The following is a 16,872-nucleotide window of genomic DNA, read 5'->3' as shown; positions in this document are numbered from 1 at the left end:
CCCAACCATATTATTCACATATCGAGTCCCAACAACAACAGTGTAGGGATGAACGCGAAATACTGTAAATTAAATGCTCATGCAGGGAAAGAACATATCAATATTCGCATATTCATTCAAAAACATAAAAATTCTTAATGGAGTACCCTCATTTTTTATTGAATTCCTAAAAAACAATATTTATAATGAATTTTAATAATTTTTTCGAATTTTTTTTAAGCTTTATTCTGACCGATTCACCCGATTCCCGATCTGGATCGCCGATTCGCCGATCTGGATCGGTTTTTTGGAAGCCTGATCCGGGTCACCGATCCGTTTTTTAAACCATTGACAAAAACTATAACATATATATACATAATTTTCTCAAATTTTTTAGTTAAATCAAAATTATTAATTTACTCCCAATGTTTAAGACAAAATTCAATAGGATTAAGTTAATAAAAATATAAAATTAAAAGGAGGAAGTTTTTTCAAATTTTTTTTGAAAAAGGACAAAATATGGATTTATATCATTTCATTTTAAAAAAATAATTTACTAAAAATCTTTTAAAAAACTCGAAGTTCTAAAATATTTCAAAAATAATAACTTTTTTTTAAAAATATCATGTTTTAATAGAAAGCTTGATAACTACGAATAACTTTGAACAATTATTTATTGGACATGCATTCTATACTTCTCCTACCCCCTAGTCAACTAAACACATCACAAAAATCAACTTTTGAACGGAAAACTATTGAACTAAAATATGTTGCAAATTTGTTGACATGATATATTCCAATAATTAACTTAACCGGTTGAAGAGAAACCTTAAAATAATATTTTAAGGTTTAAAAATCACTTCTGAGACGAGATTATTTAAAATCTCAAGACCCGAAGAAGATATACACCGATACAGGATGCAGAGTAAAAAGAATCAACAATAACAAATTAATATTAATGAATAAAGAGCGAAAAGGGGTGTAAAAGCCTCAGTTGCAGCAACGATTTGCATCACAGATATCATCAGTCGGTAATTCCAACTAAGCAACAGAAGATCATCACAGGCCTCTATCCAATCAATTTACAGTCGCCCACTTACCCTTTTTAACTCAATAGAAGATAAAAGCATAAAATTTACAGAGAAATGTGAACCCAGAGTCACAGATCGCAAATAGATGCACAGCAAGTAATTTCGAAGATTAGTTTTCTGAAACGAAACCAGAAGCAAATAGCATAGAAATCTAGATCGCAAATGGATGCACAGCTAACAATTTCAAAGATTAGTTTTCTGAAACAAAATCAGAGGCAAATTATATAGAAACCTAGAGAAACAGAGAAAGAGAGAGATGTAATCGCAAAAACCGGCTCTGTGGACTAATGGAAAATTGAGATCCACAGGTTCCTATCAAAATGCGAATAAGAGAAACTAATCCCCTTTGATATGTGCCCAATTCATAGCATCGAAGATCATAGCCAGAAAAAGCTATCATCGACGTGGCATCGGGCAACAACACTAGATTGAAAGAAAATGGTGTTGTATGTAAGAATTAGAAACAGAGAAACCCTCAGAGACCCATTTATAATCAACCAGTATGTCATACGGCACTTCCTATCAAAGGTCTTGATTCCTCATTGGGCTTTCATATACTTCTCTATCCGAAACTTGCTTCATAAACCAATCAATCCAAAACTAGAACAATCGATCCAAAACTAGAACAGGAGAGAGAGACTGTTAAAGCAAAGCGAGAGAGAGGCTCTCAAGGCTAAAATGCCCCAACCCTAAACAGAGCAAAACGGACCGTAGCATAGAGAGAGGAAAAAGCTTCTCAGTCTAACAAAAAAGAGAGAGAGAGAGAGAGAGAGAGAGAGAGAGAGAGAGAGAGAGAGAGAGAGAGAGAGATCCCAACACAGGTGAAGGAAGGAGGGAGGGAGGGAGGGAGGGAGGGAGAGAAGCTGTGGCTCTTGGGTGGGAGGTGAGGATTTTAAATAAGAGGAAGAGATGCCCAAACCCTAACCCTAATTTTTGGTATGAATGAGAAAAAGACCGAAACCGTAACGCTATTGTTGCGATAACACAGGGAGGGAAGGAGGGAGAGAGAGAAGCTGCGGCTCTTGGGGAGGAGTTGTATTTTAAATAGGAGGAAGAGATGGCCAAAACCCTAACCTAATCTTTCGCATGAATGAAAAGCAAGGCCCAAACCCTAACGCAATTATGGCGATAACACAAGAGAGTAGCTCTCGGAATGGAGGGGAGAATATAAATAAGAGGAAGAGAGGCCAAAACCGTTACAGTTTTTTGGAACGATTGAAAACTCTGCTCGCCCAGTTCGACTCAAGAATCGACAGACCCCGTATCGGTTCCAATAAAATTATTTGACTCGAGAATCGACAGACCCTATGCCGGTTCCAGTGAAATACCGGCAATCACCCTGTTCTTTGCCCGGTTCTACTATAGAACAGGCGATTCCATGGGCCGATTTCAGTGAAATACCGAAAATCGCCCCGTTTTTTGACTCGCCCGGTTCGACAAATCGCCATGTGACGTCATGATTCGCCCGGTTCTTCGACTCTTCCATGGGCTGTTTCAGTGAAATACTGAAAATCACACGCTTCTTCGACTCACCCAGTTCGACAAATCGCCATGTGACGTCATAATTCTCCTGATTCTTCGACTCGCCCGGTTCGATATCATCATGATTCGCTCGGTTCTTCAACTCTTCCATGGGTCGGTTCCAGTGAAATACCGGAATTCGCCCAGTTCTTCGACTTGGCTAGTTCGATAAATTGCGACATGATGTCATGATTCTCCCGATTTTTCGACTCGCCCGGTTCGATTTCGTCATGATTCACCATGTGACATCATGATTCTCCTAGATTCTTCGACTCGCTCGATTCGATTTCGTCATGATTCTCCTGGATTCTTCGACTCGCCCTGTTTGACAAATCGCCATGTGATGTCATGATTCTCCCGATTCTTCGACTCGCGGTTCGATGTCGTCATGATTCATTGTCATGTGACATCATGATTCTCCCGATGCCATGTGTCCCGATTTCTTCGACTCGCCCGGTTCGACAAATCGCCATGTGATGTCATGATTCTCTCGATTCGACAAATCGCCAATTTCTTCGACTCGTCTGGTTTTACAAATCACCATGTGACGTCATTCTCCCGATTTGACATGTGACGTCATGATTCTCCCGATTCGACAAATCGCCATGTGACGTCATGATTCTCCCGATGTCATGTGTCCTGATTTCTTCGACTCACCCGGTTCGACAAATCGCCATGTGATGTCATGATTCTCCCAATTCGACAAATTGCCAATTTCTTCGACTCGTCCGGTTTGACAAATCGCCATGTGATTTCATGATTCTCCCAATTCGACAAATCGCCAATTTCTTGGACTCGCCCGGTTCGACAAATCGCCATGTGACGTCATGATTCTCCTGATTCGACATGTGACATCATGATTCTTCCGATTCGACAAATCGCCATGTGACGTCATGATTCTCCCAGATTCTTCAACTCGCTCGGGTTCGACAAATCGCCATGTGACGTCATGATTCTCCCGATTGGACATGTGACATCATGATTCTCCCGATTCGACAAATCGCCATGTGACTCCATGATTCTCCCAAATTCTTCGGATTCTTCAACTCCCTCGGGTTCAACAAATCGCCATGTGATGTCGTGCTTCTCCCGATTCGACATGTGACATCATGATTCTCCCGATTCGACAAATCGTCATGTGACGTCATGATTCTCCCAGATTCTCCGGATTCTTCAACTCGCTCGGGTTCGACAAATCGCCATGTGACGTCATGATTCTCCCGATTCTTCGATATTCTTAGATTCATGACGTCATGGCCCACTGATTCTTCAATGGGCATTTTTGTACATTTTCGATTCTTCAATAGGCATTTTTGTACATTTTAGATTCTTCAATGGCCATTTTTGTAAAAGGGTATTTTTGTACATTTTCGAAGTTATGGCCCGCTGATTCTTTAATGGGCATTTTTGTATATTTTCGATTCTTCAATGGGCATTTTTGTACATTTTCGATTCTTCAATGGGCATTTTTGTAAATGGGCATTTTTTGTACATTTTCAAAGTACATGAACCTTAAAGTCTGCACACCTCGTCACGTGACTCTCATCACTTCGAACGCGTTATCCTCGTTAACTACAAAGAGGTATTTATTCACTACAACTTCCTTCTACCTCTTTGAGGTGGGATAGTGTGAAGGTATTAATTTGAAACATTAATATATTATATATTTTGTTTGCGCTTTTAATACTACTAAGTAGCATGTGGCTTACTGGCTATAAAATTCTTTTGGAGGGCATGGGTTCGATTCTCGTTGTGACGAAAGGGGGTTCTTTCAATTTTATTTTTTTGAGGTCAAATTTTTTTATTATCAAAAAAATGAAAGGTTTTTTTTTATCAATTTCGCTTTTTGTCAATTTTTTTTATTATAAAAAAAATGAAAGGTTTTTTTTATCAATTTCGCATTTTGTCAATTTTTTTTCTTATCAATAAAATAAAAATTTTCTTATAAAAAAAAATGAAAGGTTCTTATCAATTATTTTTTTTGTCAAATTTCTTTTTTTTGTCAAAAAAATAAAAAATTTTTGTCAAAAAAAAAAAAATAATAATAAAAAGTTATTGTAAAAAAAAAAAAGTTCTTATAAAAAAATAATAATACAACAAGTATTTTTGTCATAAGAAAAAAGGAAAGGTTTTTTTTATCAATTTCACTTTTTGTCAAATTTTTTTCTTATCAAAAAAATGAAAGGTTTTTTTTTTTATCAATTTTTCTTTTTGTCAAATTTTTTTCTTATCAATAAACTAATAAGTTTTTATAAAAAAAATGAAAGGTTCTTATCAATTATATTTCTTGTCAAATTTCTTTTTTTTGTCAAAAAATAAAAGGTTTTTGTCAAAAAAATAAAAAGTAACAAAAAGTTATTGTCAAAAAAAAAAATTCTTATAAAAAAAATAAAATACAACAAGTATTTTTTGTCAAAAAAAAAAGGTTCTTGCTAAAAACAAAAAAAAATGTAATACAACAAACATTTCTTGTAAAAAAATAAAAGGTTTTTGCCAAAAAAACTAAAATGTTCTTATAAAAAAGTCATTCTTTATTGTAGTCTATGTATGATTATATACTTCATCTATGATAGTTCTATGATTTTTATTTTGTGTGATGCAATTTAATGGTTAAAATAAGTTCATATAGAGAAAAAATATACCGAGAAAAAATATCTCAATATTCACATATTGATGAAAAAAATGAAAATTAATAATATGGTATATCCCGATTTCTTATTGGAGTCCTAAAAAACAACATTTATACTAAATTTTAATAATTTTTTTATATTTTTTTTACAGCTTAATCTGACCTGTTCGGCCGATTCTCGATCCGGAACGTCGATTCACCGATCTGGATGGATTTTTGAAATGCCCGATCCGGGTCACCGATCCTCTTTTTAAACCATTGGTTTTTGGTATGAATGGAAAACAAGGCCGAAACCCTAACGCTATTGTTGCGATGTGAGAGATTACTTCCCTTGCAGCATATAAGATATATGTTTCTCCTACCATCTACCCGTCCAATTTTGATCAAGAGTATTACTCATCGTTTGATTTTAGATCTATCATCTCAAAGTATTTTATTTTTAGTTTTTTTTATACAAATTGTATGAATATGAAATTTGTTACGTGTCATTTTCTCGTTTCGGTGTACCTATAAAAAAAATATTAAAACTAAATTTTCTATAAAATATAATCACCAAAATATCCCTTGAAAGGATATTTTGATCATTTTAATTTATTAAAAATATTTTTTATATATTTTTTGATAGTGCGAGTTTACTGAAGGGCTGGACATACAAATTTGGTGTTAAAATAGGTGGTAAAAAAAATTAAAAATAAAATAATATAGAGACATGACATTCAAAATTTGGTGTTAAAATAGGTGGTAAAAAAAAAATATAAAATAGGTTGTAAAAAAAATTAAAAATAAGATAATGTAGAGACGTGACATTCAAAATTTGGTGTTAAAATAGATGGTAAAAAAAATTAAAGTTAAAATAATGTAGAGACGTGACATTGTGATTGAAACAATTTTAGCTTTCCATTCAAAATAGACGGTAGGATAAAGAGAAATATATAAATTTTATGTTGTAGAGGAAGCATAGAAAGGTCGCTCGTGAGATTAACTTAGTTACCCAAACTTAATTGTGTTAAGCAGGATATATACCGTTATTGGTTAAAATGGATGGTGGAGATCAACAACTTTAGCGGTCGAACTAATTACAAGAGTGCATCTGTTTCATCTGTTTTGAGCGTGTCTTTACCATCTATTTTAGTAACAGGCGTCGATGAACTGCTCAATGAAATGCAGCGTCATGTGGAATAATAAGATGGGATTGTATAATTATGAGACGATTGACTTTTGATACAACACGCACTCTTTATCTTTGGATGCGAAATTCCACAGATTGGAGTGTGTCAAGAATTTTTTTGGATTTTTATATTTAATAAATAATGCATCCTCAACTATCACATATATATATATATATATATATATATATATATATATATATATATATATATATATATATATATATATAGAAAGAGAGAGTGTGAGTGTTTATATAAAGTTGTAACTATATATAGAGAAAGAGAGAGTGTGAGTGTTTATATAAAGTTGTAACTTTAAAATGTAGAATTAAGATGCACCTAAAAATCCATTACAAAAGGGTGTTTTGAAGTTGGAAAACCTTCTAATTGATAATCTCAATATCAAAACTATGAATACGAAGAAAAACATAAAAGATTATAAGTCCCAAAAATAATATATCTTGCACCACATTATTTTGACCATCTATTTTCAATGTTTTCATGTGTTTATAGATCTCCTTGATCTAAACTATTTTTGAAGTTTAAAATTTTATAATTAAATATAAAAATAGATTTCCACGCCATCCGAATAAATTTTATACCAAAATTACATCTCATAATGAAATTTGTGTGGTGAACCTTGCTTTGATTGTTTCAAGTTGCAACAACTACACCCTATATATAAAGCATTGAGTTTTTTTAGTATGAAATTTGGGTAAGACACAAGAATTACTCGATTATTTTTAAAAGAAAAAATTTGAAATTTGAGTTTTGTACCACTTGGATCTAGCCCTTCAAAAATAGGGCAGTCTCTATTCAATCTTCAAGTGTTAACTTGTTCTACTACAAAGAGAGTTTATTTTCGAAGAGCGTTTTTGCTGAGATTGTTTTATGGTAGTAGAGATTACATCACCAAAATTTGAAATCTAGAAGGTATCACTAGCATGTGTTTTGCCCTAAGGAGTAAATAGATATTATACTTACGCAGGAGTTCCTTTAGCCAAAGTATTTTTTACTTATTTTTTTATAACATTCATATAATTTTATTTCAGAGCTAAACAAAAATTACATCATTAGAGACTAAAATCTCATAAAGAGAAGTGACGTTTGTAGCTAGACTATCAGCCAAAACATTAGCCTCCCAGAAAACGTAGACGAAGGAAAGAGAAAAAGATCAGGATAAGTCCAAAATTTGGAGCAAAATAGAACGCAATTCCCAAAGTACCTTCATCTCCCCCTTACACCAATTGATAACATTGAGGGAATCTCATTCATTAATGCAAATCGAACCTAAAAACTAGTCGCTAAGTAATTTCAGGCCATAAAGAAGAGCCAAAAATTCAGCTGATTTGCAATTTTCTCACCTAAAGGACTTGAATAAGAAAAAAGAATATGTCATTCCCAATCCCTCAAAACTCCTTCAAAACCCGCTGGACCTAGATTACCAAGAGAGCTCCCATCAAAATTAAGTTTCAAAACACCTCTTACTAGAGCGGTCCAGTTCCCTTTCGGTTTATATTTCCTATAACCCAACTGAAAAAGATTGTATAGATTTCTCTTAACATTAACTTCTATAATATCTCTCCACACCTTTGTGATAGACAAAAACATCCAAATAAAATGGAGTATATGATCCAAAATTCTATCTACTGGTAAACAATTACTGTCAAACACTCTTCTATTTCTCTCCTTCCACACCTCCCATAAAATTCCATGTCTTGCTATTTGCTAAATCACCACACCAGTTTGAGGTAAAGAATAGACAAATAATGCTCCAATAATTTCTATAACATCTGGAGGTAAGATCAACACCACTTTAACTTGAGCAAAAAACCAACTCCATATACTACTAGTAAAAAGGCAATGTAGAAAAAGATGAGCACTTGATTCAGCATCCTTTTTACATAACAAACATATATTAAGCAGAATTTTCCCTCTTTTAATGAGATTATCTGTAGTCAATACCTTGTTTTAAACCGCCAACCACAAAAAAGCTTGGATCTTTAGAGGAAGCAGCCACTGCTAGGTAGCAACAATTGCGGGCATTGATTATCTCTATCGATCGTGAAATTAGATGGTACATAGATTTGACCGAATAGACACCATCTTTTACAATATCCCAGACCACCCCATCTTCCACATTAAGGGGTAAATACAACTCATTTAACGCTGATAACAAACCACTAAACTCCGAGAAAAACTGATCGGGAATTCTATTATATGGTAAAATGATCTTCAACTCAATCTGATTCCCCCTTCTCTCAAAGAGATCTGAAATCAACGCATTGGGATTACCCACCCTGTTGAAAATAAAAAAAAACACATATTTTAACGGAGAATTATCTAACCACTTATGGTGCCAAAAAGAGATATTACTTCCATCACCAATTGTCCATTTGATATCTTTGTGGATAAGAGCCTTACATGAATAAATAGATCTCAAAAAATGTGACATCCTTCTGCTACCAAGCCTGCCTCCAACCCACATATTGAATCTATCATTACCATACCTCTAGCTTATCACTGTATACCAAAGCTGATCTTTAAAATTTAAACTTCTTCACCACCATTTACAAAGTAAACCTGATTAACCAACTTGATTTTCCTAATCCCTAAACCCCCTTCCCTTTTTGGTGTACATAGCCTATCCCATCTAAGGAGATGGAATTTTTTTGAGTCCCTCAAAGAACCCCAAAGGAAATTCCTCATAAGCAATTCAATCTTTTTAGCCAAAGCATTTCCTTACCCGCAACCATTCGCTAATGCAATTAGTGTTGTATGTAATTTAGAAATGGTACCATCAATAATTGTTGTTTCCCCTTGCGTGGTGGAATGGTTCATCAGCCGTCCATTGTTGACCAGTGATAGTTCATACAAGGTGTAGTTTACTCTCTGAAAGCACGATGCATCACACTAATTTTCATTTACTAAAATTCATAAAGAATATATGTGTCCAAACTCTGCAGATGTTAAGTGTCCTGCACAAAACGGCTAAAATTGCCAACATTCGGAACAACATATGGAGCATAGTGCATATCCAATCAGTTCATAGTGCGCAGGCAGCATATCTACCATCCGTTTTCAGTTTGAAAACAGATGGGTGTTGGACAAATGAACAAACATGGGAGGATTTGTTGGAGACATGCCCAAGCAGCAGTTCACCTCCATACATATGCTTTTTGAACAAATGACAGCTGCAATATTTTCCCACAATTAAAACAAAAAATGCAATACCTTTTAAGTGCATGTGCGTGTTTGTGTGTGAAGTAAAACAAAAAGAAAAGGCTGCTCTGTAAATTTTGTTACAACACCAAGAACTTAGAATATTACATTCAGCTGCTGCTCATGTTTCTCTTACACATTGTTGGAAGGCCAACAAATTTGATTACACTTGCAACACAAGCAACAACATCAACGACATGATGCAAAGGAAAAAATGATCAGTGTTGAATTCAGAGGCTTAGCTATCAAAAGAGTTTCTTCAGTCCCCAAGGAGATGAGGCCTTGCGCCGAAATCTCCTAAAAACATTAAATTAGCTCTCCCTTACCGAACCCATCTTGCCATCACTAATAACAATACAAAAAAGGCAGCCCATAATCATTGGCTGATTTGTTTAGTGCCAAAGACTCATGTGGGTGGAAAGAACCTGTTGAGATTGAAGGGTAATGTATAGAATTCTTCATTCCGATTGTCTCCTCTAAAAGTTCTAAACTTCACCCACCATGGCATACCCCTGTCTTTCTTTGACTTCTCCACTTCCAAAGTGTTGTCGAGAGTAACAGCAACTATCAATCCAACTGTTGGTGGAGACGAGAAGATCGTGTTTAAGAAAGCATTAAACTGCATCCCATCATCATAATCTTTTGTTCAGAAAATTGCTTCAAAGAAAATTCAGTTCTACATGATAAAATCAACGGAAACCAACCAACCGCTGCCTTGCATGCTTGGATCAGCGATGCAGGTGCTCTAGGAACTCAAAATATCAATAATATTGGGAATCTGTAGAATGACTATTTTACCACTATTTTCTTTTTGGAAAGATATTTCACAACTAATCTGTTGTTTAGAATGCTGGACAGTGCCTGTCACAGGCTACAATGACACGGTGTAAAATAGTCATTCAGGAAATAATGGGCCAATATACCATCCTGATGTTCCATGTTTCTAGGTCACCTACATGATGTTGGCAGATGCTCCAAGTAGTGTCTTGATATTTTCCCTATAAAGCATAAACAAATAAAAGTCTCTTACCCAGCCTGCATGCGTATGGGCAGGACCATGACGGGCAGAAGCCCAGAATTCGTTGAAGTATTGGGGAACTGATATTCCAAGGAAGAGGGAAAGCCCAGTTATGAAAAGGTTCCTCATAGAATTCATGTTGGTGAACTGAAGGAATGAGAGCCCAACTGATGCTGCATACCCACAAAAAGGCATACATGACATATGTGGCGAAATTGACAACCATATATATTAACATACATATAGACATACCTTGTGCATACATAATACAATATGATTGGTCAAAGGAGTTGGTATCATACAATCAATTGATGTGTGATGGAGAGAGTGTAACCCTCCAACAGTGTTTCAAAAAGTGCTACGCGGCACCTAGGCTGTCGGGGGGTCCAGGCTGCCCAGCGTTTAGGCGGGTGCCCAAAACCTGGACGGCCCAGTAGAATTTTTTTTTTTTTTTGGGTTTGTTCTCTCTCTAAAATAGGCTCTAATGGGTTTTAGGTAACCCACAATTTTGCCCCTTCAGTATTAAAACAAATGACCTAAAAATACCCTCAACGATTCATTTCCGCCCCTGGGAGGGATGCAGGGCGGGTACCTAGGCGGGTCAGGCGGGCGCCTAGGCAGGCACCTAGGGATATCTGCCTAATTTGGCCGCCTAGACCTGGGCGATGCACCCGTGCCTTCTGGACCACCTCGGCGGCCGCCCAAGCGCTAGGCGGTCCGCTTTTTAAAATACTGCCCTCCAGAGCATGACATAATCCTTGTGGCAGGACCCTCTCTCTCCCCATCACCATCCAACCATTTATACGACGAGGATAGAGACCTCTGAATATGGATTTTCCTCCTTTACAATAAAAAGTAAGATTTTGATGACAAACCTACAAGGCCGAACAAGATACAGTAGAGTGCCGCAAATATGGGGAAGGGAATGGATGCGAAAAGAGCTCCAAATTTCCCTGCAAGCACATAAAATACAGTGAGTCATATGTTAACATTTCAAAAAAAAAAAATTACAGTCAGATGTATAAACAAAGGGAAGAGAAGTTTGGGAACAAGATTGTAGAGGACCCACCAAAGATTGAGAAGAAAATCATGAAGGCGGCAGAAAGTTGGACAACCCTGCGACTCCCAACCCGGGTCAGCCCAAGAAGTCCCACATTCTCTCTGAAATTTCAATGAAAAAGATCAAACCTTTGCTCTAGTCATTATTATGCCACCCAAGGAGAAAAGAGCAGAAGATGGATCTTGAACACGTATTTTCCTTACACAGATACAGTAGAACCAGTGCCTGTTCCAAATAGCCCATCAAGCAGTATGCCTATTCCCTGTGTCCAACAACTTAACAAAATTACTTACATTAAATAAAAAGGATTTGGAAGTACTGACCTATAACAGAGAAAAGAAAGAGGGTGTCTATTCATATGGAAAACAATGCAAAAAAAAGAGTTTCTCAGTTCCTTATTTTTCTTGAAAAAATCTAGAATTAAAACTAGAAACTGTGGTGACAAGATATGAACAATAAATAGTATGAAATGTAGGAAGACATTATTTCTGATTTAACTGCCAAATGTTAGACGGAAAATCACTTTTGATCAGAAATAATTTAATCATAACTTTAAAGCTAATGAAGATAAAATTAAAGGGTTCTAGCCCATGGCTCAACTGCAAGGTGTTCTGTGCCTGCAACCATGAGGTTGTGTGAAATACAAAACCACTCCCCATTTGTCTTGGTTTTTTCTTCATAAGGTTCGTACTACATTGCTGTTCAGCTTCTCCAGAAAACCCAACTATCAAGGTTTATAGAAAGAAAGAAGCAAGAGTCCTATATGTTTGATCAGCTCAGCTCACCTGCCACCCAATTCCTCGACTAAGAACATAAGCAGGAGGAGGAGTGGCAATCGCTAGACGAGCTGCTGCTTTATAAGCTCCTGTAGACTGCAATTGCAGAAAACGTAAGAAGAAACTTGTTATTATGAATTTATGAAAACGGTGTTGAATAATAACCTATTTTTATTTGTTCAGTTGTCACATATTACCTCCGTTAGAGACACCAAAACTGCAGCCATCATAGCAAATGTATGGCCTGCATCAAATGTCGGAGGACCCCACTGCAACGGATATGGGAACATAAACCTACACAGACAAAACCAGGACTTCAAGATTATATTGTAGGAAAATTTGAAAGTTTAAGACAGTGCCTTTTCTTAAAAAGCACTAGTGTCCTTAGTTTAGTAGTTTTAGATAATCCTTGAATAGTATTTAATATGTGAGTGGGATAAAGTAGTCATTTGTGAACAAAATGACATGCCAATGCACTACTTCAAAATTTGAAGTTTCTCAAGTGCTAGGCACCTATCCATAATTCCTCACAAAAGAAACAAAATGCAGAAAAAACAATGCATTGTCATTTAAATTACCAAGGGGCAGAGTATATGAGGTGAGATCTATCAGTGCGACAGTGGATTTGGGTTTTCAGAGGCTTATGTCTGTAGGCTCCAGCTGCAGTTAAGACATGAGAATATGCCCAAATGATAGTAATACATATAATAACTGAGAAGCGCTCGAACACTGGCACATTTCTAACTTCCTTTACATGCTTCAAGTACTGCAATCCAAAGGGTAACAACAATGGTAATTTCCACAATGACCGTAAATGACTTCAAATTTTAACAGAATGTGTACTCTCAAAATAGAAGTAGATGAGCTCACTTGTGAAAAAGCAACGACCAATAGAAGCATTGGTAAGCCAATCTCCACACATTTTCCCACCTTAGAAAACAAGTTAATTAAAATCAAAGACATTCATAAAAATTTGGCAAAAGAAACAATGGAGATGAAAATAAATAAGAAAAGCAGGAATACCGCAGGGAATCCTTGCTCAAACAACCCCAAACCCACCAATGTAACCACAGGTACCATTCCCAGGGGGCTGAAAAACCTGCCAAGAAAACCAACCATGACCATTACATACATCCTTCATGCAAAACACACCACCAATACCAGAAAACATGATAATAATCAAGTGAATTACCGTGAAAAGATGCCCCAAAGCTGGCTATAACCTATAATGATCTGCAAGCTCGAGGCTACAATCAATGCTCCTTGAATTGCTCGCATGGTTTGAATGAATCTCTGCATTGAAGCATGTCAAAAGGCATGATAGAGGAATATGCCCATCCAATAAAACTTAAAATGAGAGAAATCCTCCTATATGAACGAACCATTTTAGATAATGTTCCAGCAAACTACTCTGATGAGAAAACTAAAAAGTACTGCTAAATGTTTTAGCTACAAGAATTCTAACCTCATGATTATCGGGAATTCTCTGAAAAGACGAGTCGCCTATTATGTAGAGGATTGGTATAACAAAAGCGTAGGAACCACCGACCACTGCTGGCAACCGAGTTCCAAACAATGCTTGAAGAAGTGTGTTGATTCCAGCCACAAATAACAAAGTTTGTATGACCCGGGCTTTGTCCTCCTATGTTGTATTCAAGGTAAACATTGATACAGAATAACTAAGTAGTAATTGAGCATTTGAGGGAGAAATAGATTTGTCCAGTATTTGAACTAAGGTTACTACTCACATAGGTTCCACCCATCAATGGCACAAGCATCGTAGGGATAATGACACTTGTGCCCAACATCACGATGTAATTTTGGAAGGCCAAAATTATTGTTTCCGCTGCAAGAGCAATAATAAGGTTAAGGACAAGTGTTCATGAAGGATAAAACCATACTGAATATTGAAGACTCCACAAGCATAAAGTGAATCTCAATTGTCATGACACATGATAGCATAATTTTACCATTCCATATATTCATCTCAAACTGATGAACCTATCTGTGGAGAGATTTCAGGATAAGGTTTTCTATATGATTAGTAAGTACAAACCAAATATTGCTAAAGCTAATGTCGTCTGAAACTCGAACTATCTCAGAAATTTTAGCCATAAAGATGGTTGACAGAGTTTCAAAAAATTAAGGACCCAGGTGGTCCAATAACTCATGGAGCAACAGAAACAGAAAATTATGGGGCCAAGGGTCAGACACTGAAGAAGACTACAGATCTGTAGCTCTTGCAGATCGAGAAGTTGTGTGGTCATCCAACTCGCTCTCAGAAATAAATGTGTATTTGGCGAAACCAACAGTCATGTATTGTGACAAATGAAGTGCTATTAAATTATCAAAAACACAGTACACGTGGTAAGACTAAACATGGGTGGCTGGATCATCAATATGGGAGACATATGGTTCATGACAAGCAATTGCAATGAACTACATATAAACCTCAGGTGAAATTGCAGATATTATCGCAAAGGCCATCATTAAGAAGTTTTCTTGGGAGAGAGACAAGCTTTGCATGGTATCATGTCATCTAGAGGGAGGGGGAGGTGTTATGGTATTTTATTTTTTGTTTATATTCTACATGAATGTCTTGTTTTTTGTTATTTTTACGAGGGCAACATTGTACTTTGCCCACAACATGACTTATGTATCATCCAAGAGAATGCACCTAAAATTTTTTTGGGTGAGTTAGTGGGGAGAGGGCCCCTACCCTTGGTAGGAATTGAGCCTAGAACGCAGCATTGCAAATCGTCAAGTGCTAACCAATTAAGCCCGGGCTCTTTTCCTAACCCACCTAAAACTTGGAATGCATTTTCTGCATTTCCTTCATATTTGTGAAAACCATTAGCCCGGTCGGGTTTTAATAAAGATAGGGGTTTTGCCTCTTTTTGATGCCCCACTAAATTAGGAGTTCTAGGACAAATTTCTTACCCTTGTTTAAGATAGAGGCATCTCTATGCATCGCATACTTCTCAACACGATACGATCAGTAATGATCGTACTGATACCAATATCAGATATTCCTAAGATACATGTAAAGCATAAAATTACACAAATATAAAACAGAAAATGAATAAAATGTAATTTTATGCATGAAAACATGAAAGAATTAAAATATGATATCTCAGTACAATATACAGTAACATTATCGAAAAGATAAAGTATAATATTTTAAGAGATACATCTAGAATATGTCATGACATAACTGAAATATACCACACATATGTCATGACATAACTAAAATATACCACACAAATGTCACTTTATATGATAGTTTATCCATTATATACTTATCAAGTTGGATAGGATACTTTCATTTGTATGCCCCAGAATTAAGAAATGCTAGGTTGTGTTTTCACTCCCCATAGACATGTACAAACCAGCATCCATACCCAGGCATCTTAGACCCTAGGTTTTGCAATCAAAGGAGGCAGAGATTCAAAAAGAATAAAATGAAAAAAAAAAAATTAATTCTACCAAAGAAGGCTGAAAAAATTGTGCTAATTTTGCTTTGCTTTCTATTTCACTAGAGAAAAGAGGCCAAAACCAAACTATTCAGCCTCTTCACCAGTACAGCCAAATAGAATCTGTAATAATGCCGAGTTGGACACTCTCGCAAAATCACTGGAACAGAAGCACAAGAAACCTTCATATCATTATTTGGACTAGAGAAGCAATCCATATTTTTTTGATATTGTTAACATTGTATTGATGGTTAAAGAAGTACAAGGCAAAAAGTCACCAAGAGGAGTGACAAGAGAAAAGACGAAAACCAAAAAACAGGGGTCACAGCCCCATAGATACAGTCGGCAACAGTAGACAAAAAACAAAAAGCAGGCCCACTAAATAGGCAAGAGAAGCGATTAGGCCAGAAGAAGAGCGGAGGCAGCTCCCTGTTTTGCTAGCCCGTCAGCAACCTAGTTGGCCTCCAGCCAGATATGAGTCGAGAAGACCGGCATATCCCTGCAAAGATCAAAGATAGCATAAAAAATGTGCCATACCCTCCACAGAGGTTGGGCTTCTCCGAAATCCCAAGAGACGATTCTTTGTGAGTCCCCTTCCACCCTGAGAGGGAGACCCCAAGAGCTATCAAAGCGTTGCAGGCCTTCGAGAAGTGCCCTGGCCTCCGCCTCAATAGAGTCAGCTACCCCTATAGAGAGAGAGTAGGAGAGGAGGGTGGATCCGTGGTCGTCCCAAAAGACTCCCCCAACTCCTGCTGGGCCGGGGTTACCCAAAGATGAGCCATCGAAGTTGAGTTTGACAGCACCACTCTTCGACGGTCTCCAGAGACCTGACCGAGGCACTATGGCACGCCGGTGGTTGAGATAGAAATGTAGACCCAGGGATTCCTTTGAAGAGTTTGTGGTTAGAGGCCCAAAAGATGACCGAGCCCCTAATGGA

The 16,872-nt window shown here is 36.7% G+C and overlaps 1 protein-coding gene and 2 non-coding genes across 4 annotated transcripts in view; all 3 read right to left on the bottom strand.

Annotated features, from left to right (window-relative positions):
• Positions 1 to 1,324: 1,324 nt before the first annotated feature.
• Positions 1,325 to 1,487, bottom strand: LOC148780083 (small nucleolar RNA snoR2/U65). The gene has a single exon (XR_016043500.1). It is a non-coding gene; the product is annotated as a small nucleolar RNA snoR2/U65 (small nucleolar RNA).
• Positions 1,488 to 1,540: 53 nt separating this feature from the next.
• LOC148780082 (small nucleolar RNA Z112) lies at positions 1,541 to 1,619 on the bottom strand. The gene has a single exon (XR_016043492.1). It is a non-coding gene; the product is annotated as a small nucleolar RNA Z112 (small nucleolar RNA).
• An 8,064-nt stretch (positions 1,620 to 9,683) lies between these two features.
• LOC18423436 (Xanthine/uracil permease family protein) overlaps positions 9,684 to 16,872 on the bottom strand; it is a 40,253-nt gene continuing 33,064 nt past the window's right edge. The window contains exons 2-14 of one of the 2 annotated variants that reach the window (XM_006828041.4): positions 14,211 to 14,308; positions 13,928 to 14,104; positions 13,655 to 13,755; positions 13,486 to 13,561; positions 13,333 to 13,392; positions 13,041 to 13,228; positions 12,660 to 12,756; positions 12,472 to 12,558; positions 11,890 to 11,948; positions 11,696 to 11,787; positions 11,502 to 11,579; positions 10,639 to 10,799; positions 9,684 to 10,227 (exon numbers count right to left, since the gene is read on the bottom strand). In XM_006828041.4, coding sequence (XP_006828104.1) covers positions 10,015 to 10,227; positions 10,639 to 10,799; positions 11,502 to 11,579; positions 11,696 to 11,787; positions 11,890 to 11,948; positions 12,472 to 12,558; positions 12,660 to 12,756; positions 13,041 to 13,228; positions 13,333 to 13,392; positions 13,486 to 13,561; positions 13,655 to 13,755; positions 13,928 to 14,104; positions 14,211 to 14,308 — 1,487 coding nt within the window. In that variant the 3' untranslated portion in view covers positions 9,684 to 10,014. The remainder of the gene's footprint in view (positions 10,228 to 10,638; positions 10,800 to 11,501; positions 11,580 to 11,695; positions 11,788 to 11,889; positions 11,949 to 12,471; positions 12,559 to 12,659; positions 12,757 to 13,040; positions 13,229 to 13,332; positions 13,393 to 13,485; positions 13,562 to 13,654; positions 13,756 to 13,927; positions 14,105 to 14,210; positions 14,309 to 16,872) is intronic. The other variant, XM_011628630.3, reaches the window with a different exon arrangement.

This window comes from Amborella trichopoda, chromosome 10 (assembly GCF_054954075.1).
Source record: "Amborella trichopoda isolate Santa Cruz 75 chromosome 10, AtrichopodaSantaCruz75HAP2 v2.0, whole genome shotgun sequence".
Lineage (NCBI taxonomy): Eukaryota > Viridiplantae > Streptophyta > Magnoliopsida > Amborellales > Amborellaceae > Amborella > Amborella trichopoda.
The sequence above is the reverse complement of the archived record's forward strand: the minus strand, read 5'-3'. Positions and strand labels throughout refer to the sequence as shown.